At 47.1% G+C, this 19,220-nt stretch overlaps 1 protein-coding gene across 5 annotated transcripts in view; it reads left to right on the top strand.

Annotated features, from left to right (window-relative positions):
- The window catches only part of LOC126980191 (discoidin domain-containing receptor 2-like), a 274,256-nt gene extending 269,637 nt beyond the window's left edge, over positions 1–4,619 (top strand). For all 5 annotated transcript variants that reach the window (XM_050829813.1, XM_050829814.1, XM_050829811.1 and 2 more), the window contains 3 exons: positions 727–860; positions 1,060–1,270; positions 1,536–4,619. In XM_050829813.1, the coding sequence (XP_050685770.1) occupies positions 727–860; positions 1,060–1,270; positions 1,536–3,223 (2,033 nt within the window). In that variant the 3' untranslated portion in view covers positions 3,224–4,619. The remainder of the gene's footprint in view (positions 1–726; positions 861–1,059; positions 1,271–1,535) is intronic.
- The last annotated feature ends 14,601 nt before the right edge of the window (positions 4,620–19,220 follow it).

The raw sequence follows: 19,220 nt of genomic DNA, 5'->3' as shown, positions 1-19,220 counted from the left end.
AATACTACTTTCCAGAACGTGACGTGGATTCCCAAATGGCTCTGTATACAATTTCCTTCAAAACTGTGTTAGGAATTTTCTCGCCGAGGCTTCAATGGGAGGCCAAACTTGCTTAGCGTTGGACTGAATCTCGGTGGAATTTTTATAGCGCCGCCCTGTGTGTCTCGCGGCGGAAGGGGGAGGGAGGGAGGGAAGTTGGGAGAGCGAGAAAAAGAGATAGACACAGATGGAGAGAGGGAGAGGGAGAAAGAAGATAAATAAATATGCTGAAATTGCTAGACTAAATAATGAGTGTTGTATGTTTGGGATGGGAGAGAAGGGAGGATGTTTTCTGTGTGTGTGTGTGTGTGTGTGTGTGTGTGTGTGTGTGTGTGTGTTTGAGACTGGGTGGGTGCATGGGAGGCTGGCTGTCTATGTACTTATAATCTGTTAAGTTTTACGAGTTGTTTTACAAGCGGCGGAGTCTCGGGGAGCGGCGAGAGGCAAGACAAGAGAGACACCTCGAGTCATTTCATCGCTCGTGACGGATGGCTCAGCGTGACCATAAAACATGAAGGAAAAAGACACGCAAACACATAAACAAGAATTACAAACAGCCATGAGTCAGGGGTGGAAATAGTAGACATTAGAAAGTGCTGGAGGGAGGAGGCAGTGAGGCTAAAGTGCGGTGACGTCATGACTAAGGGCTCTCACCTTCATCCCCTTCTTTCTCTCCCACCACTCCAGGCTACGAGTGGGTCGGCTGGAAGAACGACACCCGCCAGCAACAGCCGGTGGAGATCACCTTCGAGTTCGAGTCCGTCAGGAACTTCTCGGCAGTGCACATCTACACTAACAACTTCTTCACCAAGGACACGCAGGTCAGTCTTCTCCCTTCCTCTCATCTCAGGGAATCCTCCATCTTTCTCCTTGTATATACTCTCCTCACTCCCTTGCCTGCTTCCCCTTCACCCACTCTTTGCTTCCAACATGTCAAGACTTTCCTGCACTGTTGTAGGTCGTGTACGTCGAAATATATCAAGTCAGCGCTGACGTGCCCCTTTTCTTCCCTCCCTACAGGTGTTCTCGCGGGCGCGGGTGCTATTCAGCGTGGGCGGGGAGCACTACCACGCCCAGCCGCCCGTCGAGTTCGAGTATGTGGTGGACCGCATCTTCGAAAACGCGCGCAACGTCACCATCCGCCTACATGGCGCCACTGCCAAGTTTGTGAAGCTGCAGCTATTCTTCGAGTTGCGCTGGATACTCATCTCCGAAGTCGCCTTCGACTCAGGTGAGGCTCATGTCGGCGCCCTGTATGAGTGTTCAACCTTCCGCGCCGATACACTCAGACGTTGAGGTTTTTGCGTCTTCCGGTCTTCCCTTGAGCATGGTTTTTCGGTACGAGTCGTGGGGTACAAAAGCATTGCGTGCTCTTATTATCAGCATTGATGCTCCATTTGTAGCGCAATTAACCACCTGTTGTTATTTATTGCTACTCACAGCCACGCGTCACGCAGCGAGCCGTGTCTCAGTCTTGTGTTTTCTCTCCCACGCAGAGCCGTGTCGCTGCAACCAGACGGAGGAAGCCCCACCCGTCACGCCTACGGAGGTGGCGGATGAGACAGCCGTCCCGGTGGTGCCAGCCCACTCCACCTCTTCGGATTTCCTGGTGGGCGGTCTAGTGGCGCTTGGTGTGGTGTTCGGCGTGGTGCCCGTTACACTCTGCGTCCTTTACTATCGCTCCAGACTCACCAGGAAGGCCAGTAAGGTTTCTCTCTCTAAGGCCAACGGCGGCGACACCAAGAAAGTGTCTATGAAAATGAAGGACCTGCATATCAACATGAACCTCTCGCAGCTCTCCAACGGCTACTCCCGTGCTAAGGGCAACCTTTACGGCCACGTATCCATGGATGAGGAAGCGGCAGCTATGTACCAAGAGCCGTACAAGGGGCCGCTGCACAACCCCGGGTACCACACGCTGGGCCACGCCGTTCATCCCCCCGACGTGCCCCTCAAGTGCCCGCTGCCCCCGGACACGGATGACTCAGTGGATTACGCTGTTCCTGGTATGAACGTGACGCCGCCTCCGCCTTTCTCTGACGTGTATTCTCCTCCACCCCCTGTTCCCCTCACACGGCCGCCCATGTCCAAGGGCTTGAATATGGAGTACCCAACCCTCCCGCCACCCACGCCCCCCATCCCCCCGCCCCCCAAGCAGCACTATTTCACCGCCTCGCAGGTGTGTCAGCCCGTCAACATCCAAGGCGCTGCCGGCAATGTTTCATTTGTTGTCACTGAGGTCTCGGAGCTGACGCAGGCACGCTGCATCCCCGAGGTCGCTGGCAAGAACCTTCGTGTGCTGGAGACACTCGGTGAGGGCATGTTCGGCAGCACACAAATCTGCGAGATGCGCGGCGCTTCCGGTGGTGAGGCGGAGACGGTGCTGGTGAAGTGCCTCAACAGCAGGGTTGAAGAGGCGGTGAGGGAAGAGTTCCTGCAGGAGGCGCAGGTTTCGAGTTGCATCAACGACATCAACGTGGCCCAGCTGGTGGGTGTGACCGCCCAGGAGCCGCTGTGCATGATTCACGAGTACCTGGAACACGGCGACCTTTACCAGTTCCTCCGCCGACACACGCCCGAGAACACCGGCGGCGTGATACAGAGAGCCCCATTCAAAGACGCCGGCGAGTGTTCAGCGCTGAGCTACGGGGCGCTCGTGTACATAGCGACGCAGGTGGCCTCAGGGATGAAACACCTCGAAAAGTTGAACATTGTCCACAGAGACTTAGCAGCACGAAACTGTCTTGTTGGCCAAGGCCTCCTCATAAAGGTGTCCGACCTGGCGATGAGCCAGACTAGGTACCACAGAGACTACTGCCGCGTGAGCGAAGAGAGCACGTTACTGCCGGTGCGATGGATGGCATGGGAGTCTGTTCTGCAGGGAAGGTTCTCCAGCAAGAGTGACGTGTGGGCCTTCGGCGTCACGTTGTGGGAGATCCTGACCCTGGCCCGCCAGCAGCCGTACGCCGAACTGAGCGACGACGGCGTGCTTGAGAACCTTTCTCACTGCTGCCACGGCGACGGCATGATGGTGCTGCCGCAGCCGCCGCTCTGTCCTCGGGAGGTGTACGACATGATGGCCGCCTGCTGGAGGCCCAGCGACCGGCAGCGGCCGCCCTTCTGGGAGGTACTCATGTTCCTGCAGCGCAAGAACCTCGGCTACTGCCTTGACTATCCAGAATGATGCGCTCCCGGGCTCTTGTGTTCCTTCAGAAGACTCTTCCTATGACCTCTGGCGCCCAAAGCAAAGATGGTCTCATCTCACATGTATTCACCGCCCGGCGTGGCGGTGCTACAACGTTGTACGACGCATGTCCTCGTAAGTGTCCACACAACGAAGATTCACTATATTAGCGAGAACTTGATCGTGTGTACGTGTTCATTTCATCATCACTGGACATCGAAGTCTGTACAGGGTGTAATTTTGGCATTTATTTGGAAGTTTATATTCAGTGACTTTTTTTTCGTGTGCGAGATGGAGACTGGCTGAAGCCCTGCAAACCTGAAAGAAGACGGTGAACAGTTCCTGTGAGGCGACAACGCCCACGAGTCAGTGTGAGGCAAGGCGGACAGGCGTGGCAAGTGTCGGTGGTGCGCGGCGCGGGGTTCGTGCTGGACAGGTGTGTGAGGAGACTGGCTCGGCGGTGTTGTGTTGGTGTGCCAAAGTGTTGCGGCCACGGACGAGGATGTGAGGTGGAGCGTCTGATTCTCCCTCTGCAGCCGGTGTTGTGTTGAGGTTCGTGATTTATCTGTGATATCCTTTAGTCAGGGTCTGGAGCCATATTGGCATCCAGTGAGAGTTTGTAAATACCATGTGTAATCTACATTTGTGTTGTGAGAGCGAGCACAATCAATCATCACCTTGCTAAGCCTCTGTAAGGGAGCAGTAAGATCACTCATAGATGTAATGTAAGTGAAGCTGTGTAGAGAATGTCACATGCATTATTTAGTCTGTAGTTTCAGCATTATTTTTGAGTGTATTAGAAGTTGCTTGCAGTAGTTGGTGTGTGAGCAGCGTGGGAGCAATGGTAGACATGTTAGTATTTGTAACGCTGGTTCCCGCGATGGCCCTTGGTGGTGGCGGCGGCCAGTGCGGGCAGTAGGAGGTAGCTGTGGACTGCTGGGGCTGAAGGGGGCAGGCATGCAGTGCGCCACGTGTACTGGATGAATCCTGGCGATCTTCAGCCTCGTGTATCTTAATTTAGCTTAGTTGACGTTGGTGCAAAGCGCGGCGACAGCGAGAACGCTACTGCTGACCCTTGGCACTTTCCGCTGAGTTGTTGTTAGCAGGCGAGGTGCTGCTGTTGACGTTTACGGCTACTCGGCAGTACCCTGCTATGCGCTGCCCTCAGCAAGGTTATTACTGTCCAGTCACGCAAGCAGGTGGGGTACCGGTGCTGGCGTCAGTGGTCGCCCGGCACTCACCCTGCCCTGTGTGGCCCTCAGTAAGGTTTTTGTCCTGTTACGTCAAACTGAAGCTCTGTAGATCCATTCTTCTGTGTTGCGAAAACAAAATTTTCCTTTGAGCCATGATTTGTACAGTGTACAAACCAACAATAAAAAGTGTACAGTGTTCCTTATGTGTTGTGGTTTTTGTCCTTATCCTCCTCCTTATCTCATCCTTGATGTGCCTTTTAAAATAATTTTGTTACGTATGCTAATTTTTTTTATAATATTCCCCTGAAGGTTTTCGAGGAGAAAATTAAAAGGCTTAGCGACTATCACGTGACTCAATCGCAACACGGTGACTGGCTGGCCGGCCCCAGACTCATGGCTGACAGTTGTTACCAACGCTTGCATTATTGTCTAACTTTACCAGGACGTCCACAGGCTCAAACCTTCATCAGCAAATGGCATATTTTTGTATTATTATTTGTATTCAAAGAGTTGTAAAATACAAGGCGGCAAAGTAATTGTAATAATCAAAGTGAAAACTTGATATGGTAACTCGGGCAGCGCCAGGCAAGGGGCAGCAAGCATCACAGTGTCGGCGCTTGGCGGGGTGTGTGTGCAGGGCGGGCGGCGTGAAAGTGATTAATTATCTCGACTGTGTGACTGTCAAGCTGTACCCGTGGCTCTGTAGCGGCGACTCTGGCTCGTGGCACATCTCCAGAGACGAGGAGGCGGTGAGATGGTGGCGGCGGCTGAGGAGGTTGTGAGCAGCGGCAGGTGAGTATTGCAGGGTGTGAACGATACGTACTTTTAACGATACGCCAAGTGGTTCATGGTTCTCAGGTGAGCATAGATGAATGTCTACGTGTCTGATTGAAGCAAGGAAGGGTAGGAAGAAGTTATAGAATGCTTGTGTGAAGGAGTGGATGACCAGGCTGATTGGAAAATGCTTGTGATGCCTTAATTGAAATTCACATATTTAAGTGATTCTCAGATTTCATTGCAACAAATGTGTCTACGTATTTGACGTAAGGAAAAGAGGAATAGGAGGAAGTTTAAGGCAAGGAGGAGTAAGAGAAGGCATTATGACGTCAGGCTTCGTAAAATCTTAAAAGTACTAACAGTCTCGTGTCGGGTTCACTGGTTGTTGGGGCGTGCTCCTCAGCCTGTGCCGCTCATCTTCCTGTGGCTGGAGCACACGGCAAGGGAGGAAATGAAACAGATAGTTTAACATTGTATTTGCGTAGGTAAACTTGAATAAAAAAAAACTGGGTATATGATGGTAATTACGTGGAAAATTGGTAATGGCAACGTCGCCTCCTTGCATCTGCACCTGTGTTTCCGCGCCGTAGGCTACCTACTTGTCGTCGGCGCCAAAGTACGTGTGGTGCTTTTCTTAATTTCATATTTTCAGTACCGCGATAGTTTCGGATAGTTGACGATATTTAAAAATACATCCAACTATAGATGCAGCCTGTCAGCTGCAAGTAGTGCCGCGGCGCGGTTCTCTTCACGATGCATTATGGAAAGCAGCATTCACCTCCCTTCACTGTATATCGCTTTGCAATGCGTTTCGAATAGCAAATGAATTGCCAGGCGGCATTGGGGCCTAACTCATTTCTGATTTCCCAAGACTATAATTACCAGAATAGTTATAATGTGTTATTCCTGGCATGACATATGTATCTGCCTTACCTCCGTCTATTCCTCCTCCTCCCATCACACGAAACGCATCATTATGTTCACATCTGCACATAAGGGCCGTGCTACCCCTTCAAGCGTATCGCTGGATTACGAGCAGTAGAATTAAACGCCTTGATGGAATAGGCTTCCCCGCGTAGGCCATTGCCTCCCCCCCCTGGTGGTGCTCCGTGCGGGAGGCTCAGCAGGCTCAGCGCACGAGGGGGCCACCGCAGAGCGTACCGCCTCTTTAACCTTGGCCGCGCACCGCTAAACAACACTGAAGCTTCGGTTAAATGCTCGTGAAGCATTGTTTCACCCACGCAGCGCTGCACTTTTACAGTGTTTGATTTATTGCCTCGCCTAAGGACCAGTGTTCATTGTTCTCATCCTTGCCTAACAACGCCGCGGGAAGCCTTAAATACTGTAGAAAGGTTGTGGAGGGGTTTGTATTCAAGTTGGGTTGCGTTGTGTTGGGTTGCGTCGTGGTAAATAAGCGCGCACAGGCTCAAAAAAGTGTGCCTCCCCCTCCTCCTCCTTCCTTCTCTCTCTCTCTCTCTCTCTCTCTCTCTCTCTCTCTCTCTCTCTCTCATATGCATTTGTCCGTCCGGTGCTGAGGAGAAAAGATGTAGAAAGATTATGGCGATTCAGTCGAAGTTTGTCAAGTTTCCTTTCATCCGCCGCGAAAAAATATTGCCGAACCGTAAGTCAGAGTCATCCATCGTCTTTATGATTGTTGTGGCGGAAGAAATGTGTGTGTGTGTGTGTGTGTGTGTGTGAGAGAGAGAGAGAGAGAGAGAGAGAGAGAGAGGAGTTACTTCAGGTTCAGACATATAAAGAAACCATGTATGAGCAAGATTGTACATCGGTGGTCTTTGGCTAGAAATGTGCATGAGAGAGAGAGAGAGAGAGAGAGAGAGAGAGAGAGAGAGAGAGAGAGAGAGAGAGATTCATTCTCGTTGCCGTCAGTCGTGGCCTCTTCTTCCTTTTCTTAGGTACACCAAAGCTTCCTTGGCATCCACGAGGTCATTAAGGTCAGGAAAGGTCAGTTAGCCTCTCACATTCCTTGAAAATATTGGCCGTTTCAACAGTTGCCGCCCACCATCACCACTTCCTCTCTCTCTCTCTCTCTCTCTCTCTCTCTCACACACACACACACACACACACAGCTCCCCTCCCCCGCCTCCTCCTTGTGTTCTCCCTCCTCCCAGCAACACACGCACACGTCCACCACCGCCATCACGTCCTCTGTTTTGCCTACACCTCAGACTGCACGCGAGACTCATTTTTGTCATTTGGTTCCTTTTTGCCGAGCCTTTTTTCTCCTTACACGACGGAAGACCGGATGTCGGAGAGCGTGTACGGCGGTGACAGTACTTACGGTAGTGTGTGTGTGTGTGTGTGTGTGTGTGTGTGTGTGTGTGTGTTTGGCTGGGTTAGTGTTTTCTAGTATCATTACTTTTTTTAACTTTTCGTCACTATGTTGAGAGTTGCGTGAAAATTTAAGGGTCTCGTTAATGATAGAGGCATCTTGCGGTTGGGAGTTGGTTACTACTGTGCAGGTGATGGGCTGGTGGGTTGGGGCCTGTGTGGGGAGAGGTGGTGTTGATGGTGATGATTGTCGTTATGGTGGCGGTAATGGTGGTGATGATGGGTGTGCGGTTTGAGTTTTTAGTGTTTTTGTTTTTAGATTCTCTTCAGGCGAGATGGAGGTTTGTTATATGTTTGGTACTGATATTTTTGTTGTTTTTGTCGTTGATGACGTTGCTACTGATTCTTTCATTATTGATTTTCTTTACTGCCACTACAACTACCATTATTTTAACAGCTACAATTACAACAACTACTACTACTACAACTAATAATAATAATAATAATAATAATAATAATAATAATAATAATAATAATAATATAATAATAATAACTAAAATTCCTCTTAGTATCAACTCCTACCATTAATTTATCTTTTTTCTGCTTTTTACGTTCCGCCTATGGCGCCGGTAGACTTTTTTGGTGGGGCCTGGTGGTCGACCCCAGCCCGTTATGGCGCAGGCTATTACTACTACTTCTATTACTTCACTTCCTTTTACTACTACTACTACTACTACTACTACTACTACTACTACTACTACTACTACTTATGATGATGATGATGATGATGATAATAATAATAAAAATAATAGTAATAATAACATTACGGTAATGCTACTGTGTAGGTACTACTACTACTACTACTACTACTACTACTACTACTACTACTACTACTACTACTACTACTACTACTACTACTACTACCACCACCACAACCACTACTAATACATCTACCTCAACATTATTTCCACCAATACCACTAACACAGCCATAACAAACATCATAACTCCACCACTACCACGAACACGAGCAATAACAAGAGCGAGCAAGCACACGCCCCGCAGCCACCGCCGCCAGTACACCCACAATCCCCGCCACAATCACCATCACCGGAAACGTAAACTCACCTGCTCGCTCGCACGCCGGATTCACCTGTGCAATAAAAAGCTAAACAGCGTCGGATCAGATCGAATAATTACCTCCAATTAAGCAAGCCGCGCCGCCCTCCGCACACCGGGCCACCGCACAGATCCTCTTAACGTGGGCTTGAGGATCACACAGACCTCGTAATCCCTCGAGTCTTCGGCGAACGGGACACAAAGAGGCATTGTTCTGCGGGAGGAAGGGAAGGAGGGAAGAGGGAGAGACGGATAGAAGGGTGAAAGTAGGAGGGAGACAAATAGACGAGGAGAGTTATATAGGGGGGAAGGGAAGGAGGGAAGCTGCGAAGAGGGAGAGATGGATGGAGGAGAGAAACACGAGGGAGGCATAAATAGAGGAGGGCAATACGTATAGTAAAGAAGGGAAAATAAATGTTGAAGGCTGGAATTGGAGGGTTAAAGTTGGGGAGGGAAAGTAGAAGAGATGGAGTGATGCAAGATAGGAAGGAGGGCTTAAGGAGGGTAGGAAAGTTTGAGATGTAAAAAATATGATAGGAAAAGGAAAATGTAGGAGCAGAGAGAGGAAGGAAGGAAAGACTGAGAAAGGAAGGTAGAAAAGTTTGAGATGAAAAAAAATGATACGAAAAGGAAAACGTAGGAACAGAGAGAGGAAGGAAGGAAAGACTGAGAACGGAAAAGCAAAACGTGGAGACCAGGAAGAGAGGGAAAGAGGAAAATATTGGAAAGAGAAGAAGAAATGCAGGAAAGATAGGAAGAGGGTAGAGGAAGGAACGAAATATTGCAAGACGGAAGGAGAGGAAAGAAGAAGAGGATGGAAATGTAAGAAGGTAAAATACTAAGAATATAGACGAAAACAAGAAAAAGGTTAGGTCAAAAGAATAGCAAAACGAATTAAGTGGAGGGGATGAACCATTAAAGGAAAAGAATGAAATGGAATGTAAGAGGGGAAATGATGGGGAACAAGGGCAAGGGTTGGAACAAAGGGAGGAATAAAGTAGGGAATAGTAGACACAGGAAGGGGAGAAAGGAAAACGGGAAAGGTGTGGAAGGAAGAAAGGAATGGCAGACATGGTGGAGTAATGGAGGGCGGTGGAGGAGTGGAGGTGTGAGAGTATGGATAAAGGATAGAGGAACAAGGGAAGAGGAAGAGAGAGAAAGAGGGAATATAAAGAGGTGGAGATAAGGAACAGGAAGAGAGATGAGAGTGTGTGAGAGTATAGATAAAGGATAGAGGGACAGGAGGAAAGAGAGGAAAGGAGGAGGAAAGGTAGATGGAGGGAAGGGAGGTGGAGGGAGGGGAGGGGAAGAGATGAGAGGAGTTCCGCCCGTGATTGCCTGAGCGCCTAATTGAGCTCCGTCTGTCCTGGAGTGCAACTGGAGGGAGGGAGGGGAGAGGAGAGGAAGGAGGGAATGCTAGGGAATGAGAATGCGAGTAAGGCAGAGAGTATGAATTTTTTTTTTTAGGTAATCGTAAGGGACTTCTGCGCGTGTCTATCCTTTAACGTAATTTTTTCCACCTTTATTTCCTGGCATTACTGAATAGGGAGGAGGAGAAGAGGAAGGAGGGAATGCTAGGGAACGAGAATGCGAGCAAGTCTGAGTATGGACTTTCCGTTTTAAGGTAGGATCGTAAGCAGCGTTGCCAAATTATCGTACACACCGTATTGCATTTTCTTAGTTTCTGACTGATATCTAATGCAAATATAAGCAAACAAACATCAATAAATAACCGTTTTAACGCTAACTTTAATATTCCTTCGTTATTTGTGTAGGTACGAGAGTTTGAGGCTTAAAAATAATAAATACAATGTGGTGAATACGATAATCTGGCAACACTGATCGTAAGGGATGTGTGGGCGTGTCTTTCCTTCCACACAATCTTTTCAACCTGTATTTCCTGAGATTAGTGAAGAAAGCTTGCGCACCCCTTGGAAGACTTACACACTCCCGACATTACTGGAGAAAGCTTTGCGTAACCAATGAAAGACACACACACTGCCCCATTCACCAACCAACCCATCCTTCCACCCCATCCATTCACTCTTAACACCACACCGCCAACCAGATTAGCACACGACATCTTACCTAAACCACGCATTCTTCACCTCTCTATCCTTACCCTGAAGCCGTAGATAACAGCGCGTGGCTTCTGTTTTCCCCGCACCTCCCTGTCATTCACCTGGGCTGTCACCTCCACGTGTTATTGCTCCCCGCCTGTGAACATGTGGCGTGCAGCTTCTTTTTAATATCGTTCCATGTGTAGCTTACCTGTGTGTGAGGCGGGGGACGTGTGTGTGTGTGTGTGTGTGTGTGTGTGTGTGTGTGTGTGTGTGTGTGAGAGAGAGAGAGAGAGAGAGAGAGAGAGAGAGAGACTATACCCTTCCTCTTTGCATATTTTTGTTTTTTAGTTACTATTCGCTTACGTGTGTGTGTGTGAGTGTGTGTGTGTGTGTGTGTGTGTGTGTGTGTGTGTGTGTGTGTGTGTGTGTGTAAGAAAGTTAGATATATAGATACACGGGGAGAGAGAGAGAGAGAGAGAGAGAGAGAGAGAGATTACAGCCACCTGGTTACGGAGGCATTAGCACACCTCTAATTTGAACACGACTCTCACCTGTGTAAAGCCCGCCAGGTGAGCGAGAATTATACAGAACGACATTTTATATAATACAGAGGTAAGAGGATTAAAACAGGGGCCGCCATTCCTTTCCGTGCCCCGGCTCCCTACACCCCTCCCCTCCCCTCCCCTCCCCTCCCCTACACTTACCCTTTCTTTGCCCTAGATGTCTGGATTACGTGTGAGCGTGCGTGTGTAAGGGAGGGGGGACGGATGGGGGAGAAGTGAGGGATGAGAGAACATATAGGAGGGATTGAACGTTGAGAAGGGAAAGGAGAGAATGGAGAATAAGGAGGGAATATGGGAGGGACAGTAAAGATAAACACTGAAACAAAGAGGTAGGCAACATAAAGTCTATGTGCTCATTACGAGGTTGCTCGGTTTAGTGTATTAATAGGCTCGGCGGCACTCCATTTCCTGCGGAACAGATGAAAGCACTTTGGTGCGTACTTTCAGGTTACTCCTGACGCGATGAAATAACAGTCTAAATGATTTATATAGTTGATAGTTTACTAGGTGCTACTTCAGCATGAAAGTTTTTCCTTAGGCGGATGACTCAGTTTGAGGAGATACTCCTGCCAATGTCTGTACACTACTGCGCCTCGCCTAGATACACAGTTCTTGAGTTGGATTGGAGCTCAAAGAACTTGGAGTGATCGACGTTACTGAACTTCTTCAGGCACCCAAGACCTGAATCAAATCTCGCAACCGTGGGCGGGGACGGAAAGGAGGGAAAGAAAGAAAATATGTGAGGGAGGATAATTTGTTCCGGGATGTGTAAGAAAAAAGGGACAAAGGGTGGAAGTAATGTTTTGTGAGGGAATGAAAGCAGAAGGAAGTGGAGGCAGCGGGAAGAGGGGAAGGAAAGGAAAATGTGTCGCTGAGGATGAAAAAGAAAGGGATTAAGAAAAAATATGGGTGTTGGATAGACAAAGGAAGAAAAAGTTCCGCAGTGTGTGTGTGTGTGTGTGTGTGTGTGTGTGTGTGTGTGTGTGTGTGTGAGATATATATATATATATATATATATATATATATATATATATATATATATATATATATATATATATATATATATATATATATATATATATATATATATATATATATATATATATATATATATATATATATATATATATAGAGAGAGAGAGAGAGAGAGAGAGAGAGAGATGATAAACTGAGACATTCAATAAGATCCTTAATTACGGAGAGAGACGAAAGTGGTATAAGAAAATAAATGTGTTACGAAAGAGAATATGAAACGGGAGTACTACTATATATTCCTGGTACTACTACTACTACTAATAATAATAATAATAATAATAATAATAATAATAATAATAATAATAATAATAATAATGATTCAAGAACAAGTTGAATGTTACCCAGCACCGGAATCGAATCAATGTGTTGGCGCCACTGTCTGCCTCGCCACCACCCAAGACAGCGGCGCCAACGCATTGGTTCGATTCCGGTGCTGGGTAACATTCAATAATAATAATAATAGTAATAAATGTAGTAATAATAATAATAATAATAATAATAATTGTAATAAAGTTATAAATATTCGTTCATTCCACTGCTCAATTCATGTTTCTTGGCCTCTGCTCACTCCTTCCTTCCACTCTGATCATTCCCTTGTTCTTTCACTCCACCCTCTTCGCCTCCTTCGCTCCTTCATTCATTTCCACAGTCCTTTCCCTCATAGTTACCTCTCCTTCCCTTTCCTATTCCTGTCTTCTCTTCTTTCATTCATTTATTTTTTCCCTCCCTCCTTTCCCCCGTCACTTCTTTGACTGAATTAAATTGCCTCCTCTTCCGTTCTCTCCTTCTCCATTGGCGAACAGGAGAGAGAGAGAGAGAGAGAGAGAGAGAGAGAGAGAGAGAGAGAGAGAGAGAGAGAGAGAGAGAGAGATTAAAGGTCTACAGGAAAGAGGTAATGATGTGTGTGTGTGTGTGTGTGTGTGTGCGTGTGTGTGTGTGTGTGTGTGTGCTTACAGTAAAGGAAACAGTTTAAGGACAAAAACAAAAGGAAAACAAACGAACAAAAAAAAAAAAAAATCCCAAAAAATGCTAAAGGTTAAGAGGCAACATGTCATTGGTGCAATTAATTCAGTGATATTGGTGTTGCTCCACGTGAACTTCTTTTAGTACGTATATACATTGATTATATATATTTCATTTTTGGGTTCATCATTCGTGCCCGACGTGTCACTTCGTCTGTCTTATTCAACTTATGCATTCCCCTTTCTCATTGCTCCATTTTTCTTTTAATTCTTTTCTCTTGCATAATTTCCTTTCATTAGTGACCACTTCCATTTTTTTCTTTATAAATGCACCTCCCTCCCTCCCTTCTGGCATCAATAAGAGCGGCCCTCCTGCGGCTGCTTTGTGTGTGTGTGTGTGTGTGTGTGTGTGTGTGTGTGTGTCTGCTCGGTGGCATGTATGAAAGCAGCTGAAATCTACATAACAAAGCCGCTGTGCTCTTCTTCCCAGCACGTTCCTTTGTAGCTTCCAGTTCAGGCCCCTCTGCAAGACTCCTCCCCGCCCCGCCCATCCCCGCCCCCTCATTCCTTTCCCCACCACACCAACACCTCTGTCTATCCTGTATCTGTCTTTTTGTCCTCCTTTCCCTTCCTCGCTCCCTTCCCCGCCCCCTCATTCCTTTCTCCCCACCACACCAACACCTCTGTCAATCCTGCATCTGTCTTTTTGTCCCCCTTTCCCTTCCTCGCTCCCTTTCCCCGCCCCCTCATTCCTTTTTCGTCCCCACCAACACCTCTGTCAATCCTGTATCTGTCTTTTTGTCCCCCTTTCCCTTCCTCGCTCCCTTCCCCGCCCCCTCATTCCTTTCTCCTCCCCACCAACACCTCTGTCAATCCTGTATCTGTCTTTTTGTCCCCCTTTCCCTTCCTCGCTCCCTTCCCGCCCCCTCATTCCTTTCTCCTCCCCACCAACACCTCTGTCAATCCTGTATCTGTCTTTTTGTCCTCCTTTCCCTTCCTCGCTCCCTTTCCCCGCCCCCTCATTCCTTTTTCGTCCCTACCAACACCTTTGTCTATCCTGTATCTGTCTTTTTGTCCCCCTTTCCCTTCCTTGCTCCCATCCCCACCCCACCAACACCTCTGTCTAGCAATCCTGTATTTGTCTGTATGCGTGTGTCCTCCTTTTCCTTTCTTGTTCTTTCCTGGCCCACTCATTCCTTTCTCCTCCCCACCAATACTTCTGTCTTTTAATCCTTTATCAGGCTGCATGTCTATTATTATCCCCAGCTCCCTTCTCCACCCCGTCAGACCTTATCTACAGCTACTCCAGTTAATCCATTATCAGTTTCAGTGTGCTCTCTTTCCTTTCCCTCTCGCCTTCCTCGCCACCTTTCCCATTTCCACCAGTTAACCCTTTATCAGGACACCTCTCCTCCCGAAATTGACCTATCTTTCCGCCACTCCTCTAACTCTTTATAGGAGCAGTGGGTAGTGGGCTTTTTTTTCACGTTTGTTACTTTTTTATGCCCTTGAACTGACTCCTCTGCTGTTAAAAAAAAAGATCCGTCTCTGTGTGCTCTTATTTTTCCTCTCCTTTTCTTCCGTCCTCGCCAATCCTCGCCCTCTCATTATTATACTCCCTATCCTTCATATTATGTCGCCATGTCCTCTTAACACCTGTTCCCTCCATCCCCGCCCCACCATCCGTACCAATCCTCCAAACTACTATATTCTCCCCTCCCCCGCCTTTCCCTTTCTTCGCCCTTTCCCTTTCCTCGCCCCGATCGGCCCACATAATCATCCTTACTAATTCTCCAAACCATTCCCTTTCCTCCCTTTTCTCCCCTCTCCATTAAACGCTTAGCTCCCCATGTTATCCTTATCCTCTCCCCGCCCCGTGTCGCCCATCGTTATCCAGCTACACCTCCTCCTCCTCCTTACATCCACTCCCTCACGTCCAGCCTCTCTCCGCCCCGCCTCAAATCGCCTTCAGTAGCCAAAGGGAAGCAGCTTCGAAAAGAATATTGGCATGTGTTGTTTTGTGTAATATCGTGTTTGCTTTCTTGTTATATAAAATGAAACGCAAAATAATTAGGTTTAAAATATGCATGTTTCTTATTTACGAGAAAAGAAAATCACTGCGACATGATAGAGACGGCTTAGCATGCTTCAAGAACTCTGCAGACTGAGTGAGGAGCAACCGGGCGAGTAAGATGGTGTGCAGTCCGGCGTGTTGGTTCAAAGGTTGGCAACGAAAAGGAGTACTTGATGACGGTTACATACGAACGGGACCCCGCCAGACGCAACATGCTGGGATATGAGCGTCAGTACATATGTATCATCTCAGTCATGAGGACTCGTATTAGGAAAATATTGCGGGGAAAAACTTAGCTAAGGTATGCGAGTTAAATATTCTCATAATTACTACTGATAGACATCGTTTGACAGAAATTGCAACTTGTTTGTCTTAGCTCGATATCCTTTTTTTTTTCCCTGCTAATAACAATAATTGAAACGGTGCTGATATCCTGCTGAATGCGACATACGAGCACAGTATTAACGATATTAATTATAGTCTAACGTTTAATGCATGAATCCAATCATTAAACCCCTCTCTCTCTCTCTCTCTCTCTCTCTCTCTCTCTCTCTCTCTCTCTCTCTCTCTCTCTCTCTCTCTCTCTCTCTCTCTTACGCGCGAGCACACACACACACACACACACACACACTATTTTTGTTCTAAGTTTCCTTCTGTTTCCCTCGTTTTTGCTCTCTCTCTCTCTCTCTCTCTCTCTCTCTCTCTCTCTCTCTCTCTCTCTCTCTCTCTCTCTCTCTCTCTCTCTCTCTCTCTCTCTCTCTCTCTCTCTCTCTCTCACACACACACACACACACACACACACACACACACACACACACTATTTTTCTTCTAAGTTTCCTCCTGCTTCCCTCGTTTTTGCTCTCTCTCTCTCTCTCTCTCTCTCTCTCTCTCTCTCTCTCTCTCTCTCTCTCTCTCTCTCTCTCTCTCTCTCTCTCTCTCTCTCTCTCTCTCTCTCTCTCTCTCTCTCTCTCTCTCTCTCTCTCTCTCTCTCTCTCTCTCTCTCTCTCTCTCTCTCTCTCTCTCTCTCTCTCTCTCTCTCTCTCTCTCTCCCCGCTTCCCTCTCATCCTCTCTCTCCATCGTACCCCCCGCTCTTTCTCTCCTTTCACTTCCTCCCTTTCTCCCTCTCCATCCCTCCCTCCCGCGCCTCGTCCCCCTCCCTCTCGTGTCCTTAACCGTGACACGTGCGAGTCAGGCATCATGTAATTATTGAGAGAGAGAGAGAGAGAGAGAGAGAGAGAGAGAGAGAGAGAGAGAGAGAGAGAGAGAGCAAACCATTATTTTCACAACTGACCCCCTCCCTCCCTCCCCCTTTAACCCACACCCCTTAACCCACACCCCCTTAACACCCACACACGGTCAACACCAGTTTTCCTCCACCTCCTCCTCTTCCTCCTCCTCCTCCTCCTCCTCCTCCTCTGCGGTTCTTCTTACGGTTTTAGTTCCGTACACGTGCGACCAACTCGACCACGTGTGCTACAGAGAGAGAGAGAGAGAGAGAGAGAGAGAGAGAGAGAGAGAATTTCCCTCGTGTGTGGTCATCTGCTCTTCATTATCTCTACTGGGAAATACTTTTATGCTACTTTTCGTTTCTTCCTCCTTTTTTTGGGTCATTATATTCGTGTGTGTATATCCAGTGCAGCTTTCTCAGTATAGCAGTCATTTATTTTACATTATACATATTCACTTTGCTATTTTTGAAGCACACGCCGTATTTAGTAAAGCGTCCACATGCATTGAGGTACTAAAGAATGGTACATCACGCATATTTTTTTAGCTTTTTCCTTCTTCATTGCACTTAAGAAGAACCTAAAAGAACATATATTAGGGCGTCTGCACGAATATTTAGATTCTCGAAGAAAACACACACAGAAAAATCGTCGATCACCAAACAAAATACTTTCCGTTTCTTTTTCTTTCTTTACGTTTCTTCACCAATTCTCAGACCAACAGATGAGAGAGGTCGAAAACACACACACACACACACACACACACACACACACACACACAACAAAGAAAGGCCTCCGTCTGTCTCCGTCTCCGTCCGTCACAGAGCGCCGCCGGAGGAGTCGTGCCCGTCACACCGCGTCACCGTAACGACGTAACGCCCTGAACAGACTAAGCTGGCGTGAGGCTTTTGGCGTCCGCGAAGCTCTCATTTGGGGAGGCCGTTTTGGGGTGACTGATGGTGGGGAGGAAGAGGAGGAGGAGGAGGAGGTTGTGGCGGCGGGGGTAGAGGTTGAAGGCTTGAAAGAGGAGCTGACACGTAAAGTAGTGGTAGAAGAAGAGAGCAAAAGAGAAAAAGGAATAGGAAGAGTAGAGAGGGGGGAAATAGAAGGAGGAGAGGAAGAGTAAGAAGAAGAAGATAAGGAAGAAAAAGAAGAAGAGGAAGATAAAAAGGGAGATAAAGATAAAGATGAAAGCAATGTCACTGGGAAGTATAATAAAAAAAAGTAATGATGGGAAAAAGTGATATGAGATGAGGAAGAAAACGAAGAAGGAAAATGAGAGAAAAAGAAAAGTGCGAGAGAAACCGGAGTATAGGAGGGGGAGGAGGAGGAGGAAAGAAATGACACAGGGAGGTGAAATAGGAGGTTAAGGGGGAAAAGACATGGAGGTGGCAGCGGCAGCAGGGTGAGGGGTGGAGGAAATAAAGGGGAGGTGAGATGTGACGTGATGGTAAGGGCAGGGAACGAGAGAAAATGGGAGGTATAATAAGGCGAAGGAGGGAGAGTGGTGCGTCGGGAAAGGGAAAGAGAAGAGAGAGAGAGAGAAGGGAGGGCAGAAAGGGGAAAAGTGACATTGGCAAGTAGGTTCTAAAGGAGGGGAATTAAGAGGATTAAAAGGGAGAGAAAAGGTGAAATTGGACGAGTTAACAAGGAGAAAAGGGAGTCGGAGGAAAATGAAACGAAGGTAGAATGAAAATAGAGAGATACAAGGGAAAATATGGTATGAAAAGAGGAGAGAAAGAACACAGAAAGAGAACAGGGAATCAGAAGAGAGTAAAATAGAGGTAGAATGAAAAAAGAAAAACGGAAGAAAAATGCAGTAGAAAAAGATGAGAGAACTAGAGTGAAAATGATAACAAGGAAATAGGTTGTGAAGAAGAGGGGAAAGTAGAGGGGAGATGTCTTAATAGGAGAGAGGTGAGAGTAGGAGAAAGAGGGAGAGAGGTAAGAAGAGTGTATAAGAATATGTATTGGAGAGACAAGGAGAGGATGAATGACATTTGAGAGAGAGAGAGGAGTCGTGAGTGTAGAGGAGAAGATAAGAGGGAAGTGACATAAAAGAGTTCAAAATCAAGAGGGCAGGAAACATGAAAAGGAGAAAGCACAGGAAACAAGGAGAGTGAACTTAAGAGACGCAAAGAGAGACAGATGAGAAATTAATGAAGAGGAAAGAGGAGATAATGAGAGGGATAAAAGTGACTAGACGAAGACAAAAACAAGGAGGGTAAGAAGAATAATGAGACCGACAGAAAACGGGTTGAAGGAAGGAGTGGAAGTGAACTCGAGACGAAGGAGGGGAGTGGGAGAAGAAAGGGAGAGAGCGAAGGTAATGAGACAGTGTATAAATTTATGTAATCTAAAGACTCATTTGGCAGGATAATGTTTTCGGTGTAGGTGTGTTGAACATCAAAACAAATAAGAAAAATTAAGAAATATGCAAGACATCTTTTGTAATTAATTATGAAACTGCATTCTCTTTGTTTAATTTATTTTTTGTTGAAGTGATTTGATATTTTAAGCATTCTTTGGATTTCCATGTTTATGTGTTTATTTATTTATTTTGTTTACTAAGCCCGTGTTTGTTTATCGCACGTAAAGCCATTGTTTGTTGGCATAAGTGGTTAAGCGGCGTGTTATTTTAATGAACTGGCATAAAGGAAAAGACTCAAAACATTTTCTGATCATAATTTTATTTT

The sequence above is a fragment of the Eriocheir sinensis genome, chromosome 43, assembly GCF_024679095.1.
Source record: "Eriocheir sinensis breed Jianghai 21 chromosome 43, ASM2467909v1, whole genome shotgun sequence".
Taxonomy (NCBI): domain Eukaryota; kingdom Metazoa; phylum Arthropoda; class Malacostraca; order Decapoda; family Varunidae; genus Eriocheir; species Eriocheir sinensis.
Note: the sequence above shows the minus strand (reverse complement) of the source record. Positions and strands in the feature narration are given on the sequence as shown.